Here is an 18340-nt window from a genome sequence, read left to right as displayed (position 1 = left end):
CAGTTGGGCCAGGACACTTATATTGGCCAGGTTTAACTCAGTCGGTTAAAGTGACAGAGTAACAATCTGCAATGCTGGGTTGGAATCCTGATCTAGCATCACTTAATTTCCTATACTCAAAACACTATTATTGGTTATTATTGGTTATATTTTGTTTACTGGACTGGTATTAATTTTCATGAAAAATCGCAGAAATTAAGAAGTTAAAGTCATGCCAGAAAAACAGTTTCCAATGCATAGTAACCGTTTTTGGTATTGGTATGGGTCGCCATAACTCATATAGTTATAAAAATGTTAATACATTACAGTAAGGCTGATACATACAAGTAGTAGACCTCCCATAGAAACATATTCTGTACACGTTGAATGGTGAAGATCTTTGCTTGGGGTAGTGTGGAGCGGAACTTCTTCGACACATTTTCATACTCCATCTTCAATATGCCCCCCGCCTCCACCGACACAGGTACGCGTGTGAAAGCTTGGCCTTTCGTCAATGGGTCCCAGTTAGAAGGCAGGTTGATGCCTCGCTTCGTGGTCTCAAACTTGTTGTGTTTAGCTTTATCTGCCAATCTAAAAGACAGTGTCATCACCAAAATAAAAAATCCTTTTGGAAACAAGATTATTGTTGCTTACTTTAAGATTATTTCATGCCCAATCGTGTTGTAGGATTGGGAAACTCCAGCACAGGGGTTTTCAAATTGGATGAAACCCGAGGCTTGCTGAGGATTTAACACCAATTTGAAAATCCTCAGGGTGGAATTTCACTTTTCTACAATCTCAAGTATGAAAGAGTATTTTTTTCTCATTCTAATCAGCAGAATTATTTCAGAAACTGCAAAAGAGGTGTCACCATTTCTGCATTGCAGCATTATTAGGTTCCCAATTTCATGTCACATCTCTTTGGTCCCCCATTATGTACTCATGAAATGGGGTGTAAGTTAGAAATATCTTGCACCCTTTTCTTACCCTGGATAGATCTGTTAAATACACACAGTAACTAGAACACTGACAGGTCAGTAAGGGCCCCGTCTTGTGGCAATATATATCCCTCATAATCATCAAGAAGCAATCTGCCCATATAGCTGAGCTTGACGTTTGACATTTGAACTTCCAAAAGAATCGCAAGGAAGCAAAATATACATTTTACATGTACTATGATGCGAGTCTTGTTTCCTTCCACCTCCATATTTGCTGGGCTAACAGAAATGTAAATACCAGTGCAATACTCATTTGCTAGCTTTGATTTGTTTTATTTCACCTTATATACCTCCTCCATCAAGAGCCAGGGTCAAAGTCAGAGATCCACTTTGTCTTTGACCTTTGGACCCAAATGACCTTAACCATTAAACCAATGACCCTGATCTTTGGTCAGTTGACTTATTCTTTAATTCTGACCAACTTTGCTTCTTAATATCATAACAAAATGTTCTTCAGTGAAAAATACAAAACTTGACCTTGACCCTTTGGACCGCGTAACATTTGACCCAGTGATCTTGACCTTTGGTCAATTGACTCCTTGTTTAATTCTGAGCAACATTGCTTTAAAGTGTCATAGCGAAGTGTTCACCAGTGAAAAGATACAAAATTTAACCTCGACCTTTGACCCAATGACCTTGACCTTTGGTCAGTTGACTCCTTGTTTAATTCTGATCAACTTTGCTTCATCATGTCATAAAAAAATGTTCATCAGTGAAAAGATGCCAAATTTGACCTTGACATTTGATTCTAATGACCTTGACCTATGACCTCGACTTTTTACCTCAGTGTGTCTCTTTGTTTAATTCCGAACAAGTTTGCTTCTTAATGGCATAGCGAAATGTTCACCAGTGAATAGCTACAAAATTTGACCTTGACCCCTGACCTGATGACCTTTGGTCACTTGACTCCTTGTTTAATCCTGATCAACTTTGATTCATAACGTCATAACAAAATGTTTATCATTGCAGCCTCTGTTATCTTTTCTCTTTTCTCTTTTTTTTAAGTGTCTAGCACTGGAAAACTGTTCTAATAGCCGTTAAGTAGGCTACATTGCAGGACCTCTTGTTGAAGGCAAAAAAGAATAGTGCTCGTGTACAAAGATCCTTCAGCAGACTTATCCACTTTAAAATGGAAACTTATTAAGTTAAAGCATATTCTAAGCCAGAGTAATGTAACTTAGATAATAGATGTACATACTTTTCCATGAATTTACGGACCATAGGGTCAGAGGCGAGATCAAGGGGTGTGTCACCATCTTTATTTTTGAGCATGATGTTGGCACGGGACTCGAGCAACAGGCAGATGATCTGTGTGCCCACCTCATGATCCTGCTTAGCCCCCATAATCTTGTCACACTGGAATGATCATACAGGAGAATGTTACTACATACCATCATACTCTCGAGTTTGTGAGAAGAAGCTGTTCAAAGATTTAAACACAGTTAACCGTCATTGACTTGAACAAACATAATTGCAACAATATAGTTTAGCTAACAGGAATCATGACTTGAAGTTTTACTCTTCATTAGAAGATGATAGTTGAAAAATTTAACACAACCTGTGACCTTGAACATATATCAAGGTTAATAGCCCTACATCCAAACAAGCATCATCGAAAATATAACTTCATGATTCTAGAAAGTAATTCGAGGAAAAAGCTGATGCAAAATGAATGGATGGCCAACAGAAAAATATATCAGTTGCTTAGATTTAATTTAGTTTTTTTTAAGTCAACCATGGATTCAAAACTTGTTTTACAAACCTCTCTAGATGGACCTGATTTACTGAGTGCCAAATGTAAGGCTGTGTTTCCAAAAACATCCTGGGCATTTACATCAGATTCTAAAACACAATACATATACATTACAATCTAATCTAAAAGATATAGGATTATTTAAAATGGAGACATACAGTACACACAATGAGCCATAGGTGAGAACTGGGTCTAAAGGAGCTGTCCTATAAGATCCATCCATGATGAGGGTGAATTTATCATTACAGTGAATACATGCATAAGTAAACATCACAATGTATTCATGGTAATGAAATTTGAAGGGTGAAAAATGATTTCCTGCATGGGCGAAGGGCGATAGTTTGACTGGGCGAGAACTTCCCAGTGTACAGTATTTTACTACTCCCCTCCTCCTTATTTAACTACCAAGCACCTTGTGCTGTACCTTCAATTATAAGAACCCCATGGTTCTGAGGCTACTGAACAAGTGTTTTTTAGTTCTTCGACTACAGAACCAGATTCCTAAAGTTTTAGAACTTCAGGGCCCGTATTCATGAAAACGTTCTCATGCTCAAACTCAGATTCTGTGTTCAAGTCCATTATCATGTGAACAATTCATAAAAATTTACATTTTTGTTAGTGCATTTTGAATAATATTGGATAGATCAAAAGCCAAATACTGCTTTCAATGTTCACACTTGGCCTTTTATTGTTTCAAGTAACAAAAAAGTTGGCTTGAGCACAAAATCCATGTTTGAGCATCAGTACAGTTTCATTAATACAGGGTCAGATGGTATCCTATAAACAAATGTAGGAGATATGGTCTATCCAAATGCAACGGAGTGTGAAAACAGATGATATTACCTGCTGCTATGAGGAGCTCGATCACCTGTTTGTGACCTCCATTCACAGCGCAATGGAGTGGTGTTTTCTTTTCCTTGTCACCAATGTCAATATTCACGTTGATCTATCAATCAAAAAGATGGCTTCAATGGAATATTGACAGTGTCTCACTTCTTGATGCAAGCAAGACAAATTTTAAACTTATTAAAGAATCCTAACTTTCTATAAGATGATTTTTTTTTTTAATCATAACAAGAGACTCATGGCCTTATTGCTTACATTGTATTAATATATAAATGTATGGCTCCAGAGGAAATGAATAGGTTGCGATAAATTGTGCCAAATTCTTTTAATTCTTTTATTGTATTATGCAATAAAATCTGTTCAAACTAAACTGCTAAACATTTTACTTGTGTAAATTACTCAATGTTGTACATTTTACTTGTGTAAATGACTCAATGTTGTACATTGTATTTGTGCGAATGACTCAATGTTGCACATTGTACTTGTGTGAATGACTCAATGTTGTACATTGTACTTGTGCGAATGACTCAATGTTGTACATTTTACTTGTGTAAATGACTCAATGTTGTACATTGTATTTGTGCGAATGACTCAATGTTGTACATTGTACTTGTGTGAATGACTCAATGTTATACATTGTACTTGTGTTGATGACTCAATGTTATACATTGTACTTGTATGAATGACTCAATGTTCAACATTGTACTTGTGTGAATGGCGCAATGCTGTACATTGTACGAATGACTCAATGTTGTACATTGAACTTTTGTGAATGACTCAATGTTATGCATTGTAATTGTGTGAATGACTCAATGTTGTACATTGAACTTGTGTGAATGAATCAATGTTATGCATTGTACTTGTGTGAATGACTCAATGTTGTACATTGCACTTGTGTGAATTTCTCAATGTTATACATTGTACTTGTGTGAATGACTCAATGTTGTACATTTTACTTGTGCGAATGACTCAATGTTGTACATTGTACTTGTGTGAATGACTCAATGTTATGCATTGAACTTTTGCGAATGACTGAATGGTGTACATTGTACTTGTGTGAATGACTCAATGTTGTTCATTGTACTTGTGTGAATGACTCAATGTTGTACATTGTACTTGTGTGAATGACTCAATGTTGTACATTGTACTTGTATGAATGACTCAATGTTGTACATTGTACTTGTGTGAATGGCTCAATGTTGTACATTTGCTTGTGCGAATGACTAAATGGTGTACATTGTACTTGTGTGAATGACTCAATGTTGTACATTGTACTTGTGTGAATGGCTCAATGATGTACATTGTACTTGTGTGAAAGACTCAATGTTGTACATTGTGCTTGTGTGAATGACTCAATGTTGTACATTGTACTAGTGTGAATGGCTCAATGTTGTACATTGTACGAATGACTCAATGTTGAACATTGTACTTGTATGAATGACTCAATGTTGAACTTTGTACTTGTGTGAATGACTCAATGTTGTACATTGTACTTGTGTGAATGACTCCATGTTGTGCATTGTACTTGTGTGAATGGCTCAATGATGTACATTGTACTTGTGTGAATGACTTGATGTTGTATTTTGTGCTTGTGTGAATGACTCAATGTTGTACATTGTGCTTGTGTGAATGACTCAATGTTGTACATTGTCCTTGTGTGAATGGCTCAATGCTGTACATTGCACGAATGACTCAATGTTGTACATTGAACTTGTGTGAATGACTCAATGTTATGCATTGTACTTGTGTGAATGACTCAATGTTGTACATTTTACTTGTGCGAATGACTCAATGTTGTGCATTGAACTTGTGCGAATGACTGAATGGTGTACATTGTACTTGTGTGAATGTCTCATAGTTATACATTGTACTTGTGTGAATGACTCAATGTTGTACATTGTACTTGTATGAATGACTCAATGTTGTACATTGTGCTTGTGTGAATGACTCAATGTTGTACATTGTGCTTGTGTAAATGGCTCAATGTTGTACATTGTATGAATGACTCAATGTTGAACATTGTACTTGTATGAATGACTCAATGTTGTACAGTGTACTTGTACGAATGACTCAATGGTGTACATTGTACTTGTGTGAATGACTCAATGTTATACATTGTACTTGTGTGAATGACTCAATGTTGTACATTGTACTTGTGTGAATGACTCAATGTTGTACATTGTGCTTGTGTGAATGACTCAATATTGTACATTGTACTTGTGTGAATGGCTCAATGTTGTACATTGTACGAATGACTCAATGGTGTACATTGTACTTGTGTGAATGACTCAATGTTATACAATGTACTAGTGTGAATGACTCAATGTTGAACATTGTACTTGTGTGAATGACTCAATGTTGTACATTGAATTTGTGTGAATGACTCAATGTAGTACATTGTACTTGTGTGAATGACTCAATGTTGTACAATGTACTTGTGCGAATGACTCAATGTTGTACATTGTACTTGTGTGAATGACTCAATGTAGTACATTGTACTTGTATGAATGACTCAATGTTGTACATTGTACTTGTATGAATGGCTCAATGTTATACATTGTACTTGTGTGAATGACTCAATGGTGTACATTGTACTTGTGTGAATGACTCAATGGTGTACATTGTACTTGTATGAATGACTCAATGTTGTACATTGTACTTGTATGAATGACTCCATGTTGTACATTGTACTTGTATGAATGACTCAATGTTGTTCATTGTATGTTGAAGTCTCATATGAGTAAATCAATGTTTTACTCACATTGGGTTTTGCAACAAGGCAGTTGGTGGCATCCACAAAGTTGTTTGCTGCCACAATGTGAAGAACTGTGAATCCCTCTGCTGTCTGGTCATTTACAAAGTTCTTATTCATCTCTAAGATTACATCCATTGCCCTGTTAATTCAAAACACATACAATTCATGTACACACCTAAATATACATTACAGGTACACACCTAAATATACATTACAGGTACACACCTTAATATACAATACTGGTACACACCTAAATATACATTACAGATACACACCTAAATATACATTACAGGTACACACCTAAACATAGATTACAGATACACAACCTAAACATACATTACAGATACACAACCTAAACATACATCAGAGGTACACACCTAAATATACATCAGAGGTACACACCTAAATATACATCAGAGGTACACACCTAAACATAGATTACAGGTACACACCTAAACAGACATCACAGGTACACACCTAAACATAGATTACAGATACACAACCTAAACATACATAACAGATACACAACCTAAACATACATCAGAGATACACACCTAAATATACATCAGAGGTACACACCTAAATATACATCAGAGGTACACACCTAAACATAGATTACAGGTACACACCTAAACAGACATCACAGGTACACACCTAAACATAGATTACAGATACACAACCTAAACATACATAACAGATACACAACCTAAACATACATCAGAGATACACACCTAAATATACATCAGAGGTACACACCTAAATATACATCAGAGGTACACACCTAAACATAGATTACAGGTACACACCTAAACAGACATCACAGGTACACACCTAAACATAGATTACAGATACACAACCTAAACATACATAACAGATACACAACCTAAACATACATCAGAGATACACACCTAAATATACATCAGAGGTACACACCTAAATATACATCAGAGGTACACACCTAAACATAGATTACAGGTACACACCTAAACAGACATCACAGGTACACACCTAAACATAGATTACAGATACACAACCTAAACATACATAACAGATACACAACCTAAACATACATCAGAGTTACACAACTAAACATGCATCAGAGTTACACAACTAAACATACATCAGAGTTACACAACTAAATATACATCAGAGGTACACACCTAAACATAGATTACAGATACACAACCTAAACATACATTACAGATACACAACTAAACATACATCAGAGATACACAACTAAACATACATCAGAGTTACACACCTAAACATAGATTACAGATACACAACCTAAATATACATCAGAGGAACACCTAAATAAACAATACAGATACACATCTTAACATACCATACAGAAACACACCTAAATATACAAGACAAGTACACACCTAAACATACAATACAGGTACACACCTGAACATACAATACAGGTACACACCTAAACATACAATACAGGTCCACACCTTAACATTCAATACTGGTACACACCTAAATATACATTACAGCTGGTACACACCTAAATATACATTACAGATACACACCTAAATATACAATACAGGTACACACCTACACATACACTTAAGGTTCACATATACATACTGAACAGAATTTTTTAGGCCTGCCCACTGCAATACATTAAAACCATCTTGGTTTGGGATTGTATAATCAGCATCGTGACCTCTAAGGACAGCTAGCATGATCCTGGGTTGTCCCATTCGTTGTTGTACAGCGTCATGCATGGTTGTGTCTCCATCATCAGCCTGTCCCAAAACAAACCCTAAAATTAACTACATTTTACAATGTAGGTTCACGTTAAAGTAACCTTTAGACTCTGATTGCTAGTATAGTTATTTTTGCAACAGACTTATAAACGGGCATATATTACCAGTATTTAGCTTATATTTTGAATGAATATATTAAATACAAAAGCTAACAAAAGAAACTGTGAGCAAGCTCACAAATTTAGATATAACCCCTGCTTGTGCTTACAAGGTTCCTAAATAAGTTTTAAGGACCATAAATCCTGGAAAAATAGGAATATTGTGAATTCCTGTCTTCATGCACATCTACATATGATATAGTGTCACAGTGCCAAGTAACCAAAACTTCAAATTAACTGTCAAAGAGATGCGCTTAAAAGGTTTTGGGAGCAGAAGGTTAAAGGGGCAATAACTCCAGTGTGGATGGACAACAGATGGACACAGTGATACATGTACTATAGGGCACCCGCCCTATAACTATATGACAATGATATTTGAACTTTATGGTTTCAAGGATATATTTTGGACAACATTTTGGTGAACAGCTTTAGTATAATTGTTGTAATTTTTAGAGAGAAAAGAAATCTCAAATGATTGAACAAGCAAGTTCTTCAAACCTTGCATAAACAGTTGTAAACAAGCATACCTTTATGTTGACATCACTGCCATGCCGGACTAGAATCTCCACAGCCTCCTCGCAGGCTTTCCCTATAGAGATATGTAATGGACTATGACCGGCTTTGTTCACTATGTTGACCTTTGCTCCCGCATTCAGTAACTGTTTCATTGTCTCTGTCTCCTTCCTGTTAAATAAATATAGTGGATCTTTGTTGTAATATAACCGAAACAGGATCATTATAAAATCATAGGTTTACAGAATGCTGCAAAAATAGGGACATTTTCATCTTTGCTCTACAAATTTGAAAAAAGAGGCTAAATGGACCTGCATCGCTCACCTGCTATCTCACACTTGTAACCTTAAAATCGATCTTAAATAAAGCTACAGGGAAAATATCAGTATTGATGACTACAATAGCAGACTTCTCATGACTTTAAAATGACTTCTCATTCAAAAGAACCTGTTTAGAGATTTAAAAACATTTGACCTCTGTGACCATAAAAGTCGGACAAGATCATTATGTTGAACAAACTCTACCTATAGCCCTTCATCTCAGCATTCAACTTGCAAAATATCACCACCCTAGACCTTTTGTTTATTGAGATTAGGTCATTTAAATGTTTATACTTTGAAATACGGTCAAGGTCATTCAAATGAAAAAGTTTGATAGCCCTTTATCCTGGTATGATACTGACCAAATGTCATCACCATGGGCCTTTTTGTTATTCAGAAGAAGTTGTTTAACGATTTTAAACATATTTTACCCCTGTGACCTTGAATGTATTTAAAGGTATTTCATTTTAACAAACTTGTAAGCCCTTCATCCTAGTATGCTGCTGACCAAATATCATCACCCTCACTGTTTAACAGGCCTGGGATTTTGGTTATTCAGAAAAGGTCCTTTAAATATTTTGATCATATTTGATCCCTGTGACCTTGAATATGGGTCAAAGTCATTCTTTTGAACAAACTTGGTAGCCCTCAATCCCAACATGTTACGGGCCAAACATCATCCTGCACCATTTGGTTATTCAGGAGAAGTCGTTTAAAGGTTTCAAACATATTTGACCCAGGTGACCTAGAATATATTTTAAGGTCATTTAATTTGAACAAATTTGGTAGTCCTTCATCCTAGCATAATTCTGACCATATATCATCATACTGGGCATTTTGGCTATTCAAAAAAAGTTTTTTCAAAATTTTAAACATATTTGACCCCTGTGACTTTAAATGCAGGTCAAGGTCATTATATTAAACAAACTTCAGGATAACATGTTTAAAAGATTTTGGAGACATATTTAACCCCTGTGACCTTGAATATGAGTAAAGGTCATTCAATTTTACAAATTTTGTAGGCCTTTATTCGAGCATGCTACTGACCAAATATCAACATCCTGGTCATTTTGGTTATTCAGAAAAACGACAGAAGCCGAACTATGGCATAATTTAAGTTCACTTTGGGCCAAGTGAGATAAGAACTATATTTACATTCTGAACAACTTAAAATACTCTTAAAATCTTTGGCACTTAAAAATTCAGTGTGTAATAAATAATATGTATATTCAACTGGAACTGGAACTAAAATAATTTACCATAATTTTGTATCATACTTGTATACCAGCTGGGGGGGGGGGGGGGGGGGGGGGGGAGCTGATTATTTCCCCAGAGAAACTTTAAGCAAAGAGGGGGGGCAGATTTGGCTTTTAATTAGATATATGAGGTATGACACCTTGTATCACATCAGCTTAAAATTACTTAGTTTTTTAGTGATGCAATCTAATTAAAATCATGAGATCCTTATTCCCGTTCCTCTACTATACCCTTTTAGTAAGAGTATCGTAGAGGAACGGGACAAAGGATCTGATTTTAATTAGATTGATAGTGATTTATTTTTGTTTGTAATGGTAGAAAGAGAGTGAATTAACAAGAAATAGTGCACTACTCAGTGCCATACCCAAAGGCAGCATAGTGCAGGGCGCTGTCTCCCTCTCCATCCTGTAAGTCTAGGTTAGCGTTGTATTTGAGGAGAAGGGTTACAACTTGTGAATGTCCCTCGTAACAAGCCAGGTGTAGTGCTGTCTTACCATCCTGGGAAAAGTTTACCTGCAGATTAAAAGACAACAAGATTTAAATTATCTGTTCCAAATATCAAACAGGAATTACATAGTTTATCCTGGTGCACACCATTCAGTTGGTGACACATGTTACAATATAATAGTAGTAAGGTCTTCAACATTTACACAGTTCATTGCTTAAACATACCTTTGGTCCTGTCTTGTTTATCAAATCATTTAAACTCCTGTTGTTCCGTTATTGTGGAACAAAGTGGCCTTTTTATCTGTACAGATTTGTCCTAGCAAAGATTTGTCACAAACCTGGGCACTTCTACTGGAAACCAATCTTGGCTACATGTGAACAAAGTGAATTGCCAACTGAGGACAAGGATGACTAGATGCAAAAATGGCTAGACCATCAAAGTTCCACCATATATATTTTACCTTGTCTGGATGACTGAGAATCTGCTGACTATCAAGGTTTTGCAATATGTATCTTACCTTGTCTGGTTTCTGGCTGAGAACCTGCTGTATTGTGTTGATGTCATTCTGAGCAGCAGCCTGAACGATGTTGGCTGATGCAGCTTGTACAGGGGGTTGTACTTTCAGCATGTCAACAAATAGCTGAGCAATAGTCTCTGATACATCTGTAATAGATATAAATACATCAGGCATGTAACATTACTCTTGGTTCTTTTAATACAAGTAGCTAGATTAATTTCCTAAATTCAATCCCTGTCACCTATGCCAGGTATTTGGACAATCATGATCAAACTTAATAGCAATTCATCCCAGCTGTATTTATTAAACATGCAATTTGTCCTGAAAGTTGGCCTCATGGTTCTGAAGAAGATTTATAATGAAGTTATGAAAAGTTGATATTGAACGGTTGAGGGACTTCTGAATGCAGTGCCATTGTACAAGCTCACCTTGACATCAATAGATAATTTATTAAACTTGTCATCAACAATAAACTTGATTTCTAAATGATTGCTAACCTCTTCCACTGATGCTCATTTCCTTCTCTTCCGAACTATCGTCATCATCATCCATAACAACAGTAGTTCCCATAAGAGAAGGTGGTGACGATGCCTCAGCTCCTTTTGGACTGGATGCTTGGATACATACAGGATTGAAGATCCAGACGCGTTCATCAACCTTCACACGAACGTCACCATCACTGTCTATCCGTGCAATTCGTCCCTGTTTCTGTAAAACCTGGAGGAAAACAAATAGGTTTTTCAAATGCTCCACCATTCACTGTCAATTTGAACTGGGTAAAATTATCTGACCCCAGGCCTGTGTCATATATGTGACAAAAATACTGCAGGAATTGAATATGAAAAAAAATGATATGTGTTTCAGGTAACACGTCTGAAAAAAATAGGGGAGGTCAGAAGGCAAATAATTTTATTTTATTTCTTATATTTTCAACACAAATTGTGGCACTTCAAAAGTGTTAAATGATGAGTTGAGTGATAAGAAAAATATTATTTGGATGCAGGTGGTCACAGTTATCATATCTCGAAACCTTCGTTGAAATCAGTCCATGACTTAAGAAGGAGTTGTCCTGAAAACAAATTCTACAGACAGACAGACAGATGGACAGACAAGTAGATTCCAGTATACCACTCCTTTCTTGATTGAGGGGGTAATAATACATGAGAAAGAGTAAATAAGAGTCCCAATGGGCCTGCATCGCTCACCTGGTATTAATCTCACACTTGTAATCCTCAAAGTGGAATAAAATACAGCTACAGGCAGAATATCAGTGTTTGATTCATAAGAACCTATTAAAATATTTAAACATATGACGCCTGTGACCTTGAATGTCGAACAAGGACATCAGGTTGAAAGTGGATCAAGGTCATTCATTTGAAAAAACTTGGTAGTCCTTCATCTCAGCATGCTACAGGCCTAATTTCAGTACCCTGGGCCTTTTAGTTATTGAGAAGTTGTTTGAAGATTTTAAAACATTTGACCCCTGTGACCTTGAAAATTGGTCAAGGTCATTCATTTTAACAAACTTGGTAGCCCTTCATCCCAGCATGCTACAAGCCCAAAATCAGTACCCTGGGCCTTTCGGTTATTGAGAAGAAGATATTTGAATATTTTCTGACATTTGACCCCTTTGACCTTGACAGTTGGTCAAGGTCATTAATTTGAACAAACTTGGTAGTCCTTCATCCCAGCATGCTACAGATCCAATATCAGTACCCTGGGCCTTTTGGTTATTGAGAAGAAGTTGTTTGAAGATTTTAAGACATTTGACCCCAGTGACCTTGAAAATTGGTCAAGGTCATATATTTTAACAAACTTGGTAACCCTTCATCCCAGCATGCTACAGATCCATTATCAGTACCCTGGGCCTTTTGGTTATTGAATAGAAGTTGTTTGAAGATTTTAAGACATCTGACCCCTTTGACCTTGAAAATTGGTCAAGGTCATACATTTTAACAAACTTGGTTGCCCTTCATCCCAGCATGCTACAGGCCCAATATCAGTCCCCTGGGCCTTTTGGTAATTGAGAAGAAGTTGTTTGAAGATTTTAAGACATTTGACCCCAGTGACCTTGAAAATTGGTCAAGGTCATTCATTTTAACAAACTTGGTAGCCCTTCGTCCCAGCATGCTACATGCCCAATATCAGTACCCTGGGCCTTTTGGTTATTGAGAAGAAGTTGTTTAAAGTAAAAAAGTTGACGCCGGACAGACGGACACTGGCCGGACAGCCGGACGCCGGATGCCGCACCATGGCATAAGCTCACTAGCCCTTCGGGCCAGGTGAGCTTAAAAGGTAAGGTAAGTAAAACATGAGTAAGGTTGATAACGTCACTAATATGTGTGGTACTGACCTGCTCCATGTCGTCGTTCCAACCACCATGACCCGCCTGTAACACCTTGATCTTCTCCTTGTCCCCCAGTATCTCCACCAAATCATCTTTGCTAAACGTATGAATCTGTGGGGAAAACGTCATATACAATGTGCAACACAATGACGATCTAAAGGATCATATATCATAAATGTCTCTCGTCAAAAAGTCACAAAAGTGATGTGAAGATAAGTACACATGATACAACATGACATTTTTTGTGACCTTGTCTCACAAAGAATGGAGAGGGTAAGGTAAGTATCAGGAATAGGTTAAATGTGACAGACCAATCACACACTGTAACACATTACCCTTCAGTGACAGACCAATCACAAACTGTAACACATCACTCTTCAGTGACAGACCAATCACAAACTGTAACACATCACCCTTCAGTGACATACCAATCACAAACTGTAACACATCACTCTTCAGTGACAGACCAATCACAAACTGTAACACATCACCCTTCTGTGACAGACCAATCACACACTGTAACACATCACACTTCTGTGACATACCAATCACAGACTGTAACACATCACCCTCCTATGACAGACCAATCAAAGACTGTAGTACATCACCCTTCTGTGACAGACCAATCACAGACTGTAGCACATCACCTTTATGTGACAGACCAATCAAAGACTGTAACACATCACCCATCAGTGACAGATCAATCAGACTGTAAAACATCACCCTTCTGTGACAAACCAATCATAAAGACTCACACATCACCCTCCTATGATAGTCGAATCACAAAAGAATTAAACAACACCCTTCTGTAATAGACCAATAACAGACTGTAACACATCACCCGTCTGTGACAGACCAATCACAAAGAGTCACACATCACCCTTCTGTGGCAGATCAATCACAAATAGTCATTAGTCACACATCACCCTTCTGTGACAGACTAATCACAAAGAGTCACACATCATCTTTAAGTGACAGACCAATCACAATGAGTCACACATTACACTTCTGTAGCAGATTCACAAAGATTCACACATCACCCTTCTGTGACAGACCAATCACAAAGAGTCATACATCACCCTTCCTTGACAGACCAATCACAAAGAGTCATGCATCACCCTTCTGTGACAAGACCAATCACACACTGTAACACATCACCCTTCTGTGACAGACCAATCACAAATAGTCATTAGTCACACATCACCCTTCTGTGACAGACTAATCACAAAGAGTCACACATCATCTTTAAGTGACAGACCAATCACAATGAGTCACACATTACACTTCTGTAGCAGATTCACAAAGATTCACACATCACCCTTCTGTGACAGACCAATCACAGACTGTAACGCATCACCCTTCCTTGACAGACCAATCACAAAGAGTCATGCATCACCCTTCTGTGACAAGACCAATCACACACTGTAACACATCACCCTTCTGTGGCAGACCAATCTAAGACTGTAACACATCAACCTTTGGTAACAGATCAATTACAAAGAGTCACACATTACCCTTCTGTGGCAGACCAATCACAAAAAGTCACACATCATCCTTCTGTGACAGACCAATCACAGACTGTAACGCATCACCCTTCTGTGACAGACCAATCACAGACTGTAACACACCCTTCTTTGACAGACCAATCACAGACAGTAACACATCAGTATTCTGATACATCACCCCTCTGTGACAGGACAATCACAGATTCTGATACATCACCCTTCTGTGATAAACTTGTTATCAGCATACCCGGGTTAGAGCCTTGCGGTTGAGGTCAAAGATCTGGCCATCTACATACTGGACCCTGGCAAGCTCTCCTTTGTGTAACAGCTGGACAATGGTGCCCACCTCCTTGATACACTGCAATGTCATATCGCAAAATGTTATAATGGGAATCATCACATTTATTTAAAATGTATCGGGTAACATGCATATTTTGAAGAACCATTAACGACAATGTCTCAAAGTACAAATTGGAAAAGACTACCAGCATTTTTTTTGAAGATTGAAATACATATTTTTAACATTAATGACGGTATTCAACACAGTTCTTACAGACGTATTCTATCATAAATAGACAATGTTATTTTATTGCTCTTTTTTGTCTCAAAACACTTTAGACATACTGTTCTACCAAATGGGGCATCAGAAATTGTTTAGTGAATTTGATCAGTGCTTTCCATGGTTACCAGTTCTGACAAGCAGTGAACGTTAATTAGATATGTTCTGTCTGTTTTAAAACATCACATCATGCATATTGGTCGGCGTTTATTCAAACAATTTGACAGAAAGTTCCCATTTAGTTTCTGATTGGAAAAAAAACCTTTTGGATAGCAGGTTTATCTAAGGACTGTACAATGAAAAGGAGAATATTACATTTTCTTAATTAAATTCTTAAACTCATGCCGATACATTAAACAGCATGTCACAGCCCAGAAGACCTTATATGGAGGTCAACACATCATATCTCACTCAATTTATGCTTATAACGGGACAATGAAATAGTATATGTTTGCATTAAATACTGAAATACAGCAGATTTGGGTGGGCATATTACCAGATACATTGTAAATCTGGTAGCAATATTCCACAACCTTGGTTGAGCTATTCTAAACCAAATGGTCAATAAACTCAACAACAATGGAGGGCCAATGCTTTATTTCTTTATTGTTCACCGGGAAATGTTCGTTGCAGTTTATTTTTCGCCTTTTTCACCTACAGTAATCAGGGCAAATTTTTCATAAGAGCCAACATCAGTTAACAACATATATATCTAACATAGTAATCAAATGTGAAGGGTGAAATTAATAATGGGTGGCTTTTACTAGGGTAGGGTGAAATTAATAATGGGTGGCTTTTACTAGGGTAGGGTGAAATTAATAATGGGGGGTCTTGCTAGGGTAGGGTGAAATTAATAAATGGGGGCTTTTACTAGGGTAGGGTGAAATTAATAATAGGGGCTTTTACTAGGGTAGGGTGAAAGTAATAATGGGGGGCTTTTACTAGGGTAGGGTGAAATTAACAAGAGGCCAAGAGGACATGTATCACTCACCTGGATATCTAAGCAATCATGGCAAAATATTCTCCAAATGAGATCCAAAGGAATATACCAGACCCCAAGGCCAATCCTTGTAGCATATCTGTATTAAATATTTCATGCCCAGCAACTTTATGTATGGTTATGGGGTGGGAATCTCAACTGTTTCCAAGCTGTGACTCAGAAACTAGGTCCATTGGTTGTGGCCAGACTCCAGGATCAATTCTAATATCATGACTGCATTCGTCTCTTTTTGCCCAGCATTTGTATTTATAGTTTTGGGGTGGGGATCTCAACCGTTTCAAAGTTATGACCCAGGGGTTAAGTCTGCAAAGGTGGGGCAGACCCTGGGATCCATTCTAACATCATGACTGCATTAGTCTCTTTATGCCCAACAATTGTATATATAGTTTTGGGGTGGGGATCTTAACCATTTTGAAGTTATGACCCAGGGGTTAGGTCTCCAAGGCTGGGGTAGACCCCAAGGCCATCCTGGAAGCATATGTGCATTTATTTCTTTATATTCAGCAATTGTATATATGGTTTTTGGGTGGGGATCTCAACTGTTTCCAAGCTGTGACTAAGAAACTAGGTCCCTAAGGGTTGGGTCAGACCCCAGGGTCTATTCTAATATCATGACTGCATTAGTCTCTTTATGCCCAGCATTTGTATATATAGTTTTGGGGAGGGGATCTCAACCATTTCAAAGTTATGACCAAGGGACTATGCCTCCAAGGGTGGAGCCAGACCCTAGGGCCATCCTGGAAGCAACTGTGCATTCTTCTCTTTATATTCAGCAATTGTATATATGGTTATACGGTGGGGATCTCAACCATTTCCAAGTAATAAACTTGTTTAGGCCCCACCCCTTAGCCCCGGGGGTCAGCATCAAAATTTGTAGAATTTTGAATCCCTACCTCCGATGAATGCTTCCGACCAAATATGGTCGATATCCATGGCACAGTTCTATACAGAAGATGTCGTTTATAGCAATATAGCAAAATTGTCCCCTTTTGGCCCCGCCCCTCAGCCCCTGGGGGGTCAGCTCCACCATTTGTACAATTTTGAATCCCCACCACCTAAGGATACTTCCAGTCAAATATGGTTGATATCCATCTCTTAGTTCCAGAGAAGAAGTCGCTTAAAGCAATATAGCCAAATTGCCTGCTTTTGGCCCTGCCCGTCAGCCCTCTGCGGGGTCAGCCCCACCATTTGTACAATTTTGAATCCCCACCACCTAGGGATGCTTCCAGTCAAATATGGTTGATATCCATCTCTTGGTTCCAGAGAAGAAGTCGCTTAAGGCAATATAGCCAAATTGCCCCTTATTGGCCCCGCCCCTCAGCCCCCTGGGGGGTCAGCCCAACCATTTGTACAATTTTGAATCCCCACCACCTAGGGGTGCTTCCATTAATATTTAGTCAAACTCCAATCAGTGGTTAATAGGAAGAAGTCGTTCAAAGTAATTGTTGACGTACAGACGATGAACCAGGTGAGCTAATAATGGAGGCTTTTATTAGGGCAGGGTGAAATTAATAATTGGGGGCTTTTACTAGGGTAGGGTGAAAGTAATACTGAGGGGCTTTTACTAGGGTAGGGTGAAAGTAATAATGGGAGGCTGTTACTAGGGTAGGGTGAAAATAATAATGGGGGGCTTTTACTAGGGTAGGGTGAAATTAATAATGGGGGGG

The 18340-nt window shown here is 37.8% G+C and overlaps 1 protein-coding gene across 2 annotated transcripts in view; it reads right to left on the bottom strand.

Moving 5' to 3' along the window:
* Positions 1–18340, bottom strand: part of LOC110445122 (E3 ubiquitin-protein ligase mind-bomb-like) — a 36836-nt gene that overhangs the window by 5864 nt on the left and 12632 nt on the right. For both annotated transcript variants that reach the window (XM_021489536.1, XM_021489535.1), the window contains exons 7-18: positions 15362–15472; positions 13616–13720; positions 11760–11979; positions 11263–11408; positions 10662–10810; positions 8735–8891; positions 7928–8088; positions 6338–6470; positions 3574–3676; positions 2740–2819; positions 2176–2333; positions 325–570 (exon numbers count right to left, since the gene is read on the bottom strand). In XM_021489536.1, the coding sequence (XP_021345211.1) occupies positions 325–570; positions 2176–2333; positions 2740–2819; positions 3574–3676; positions 6338–6470; positions 7928–8088; positions 8735–8891; positions 10662–10810; positions 11263–11408; positions 11760–11979; positions 13616–13720; positions 15362–15472 (1769 nt within the window). The remainder of the gene's footprint in view (positions 1–324; positions 571–2175; positions 2334–2739; positions 2820–3573; positions 3677–6337; positions 6471–7927; positions 8089–8734; positions 8892–10661; positions 10811–11262; positions 11409–11759; positions 11980–13615; positions 13721–15361; positions 15473–18340) is intronic.

Source organism: Mizuhopecten yessoensis, unplaced genomic scaffold (genome assembly GCF_002113885.1).
Source record: "Mizuhopecten yessoensis strain PY_sf001 unplaced genomic scaffold, ASM211388v2 scaffold2087, whole genome shotgun sequence".
NCBI lineage: Eukaryota > Metazoa > Mollusca > Bivalvia > Pectinida > Pectinidae > Mizuhopecten > Mizuhopecten yessoensis.
The sequence above is the reverse complement of the archived record's forward strand: the minus strand, read 5'-3'. Positions and strand labels throughout refer to the sequence as shown.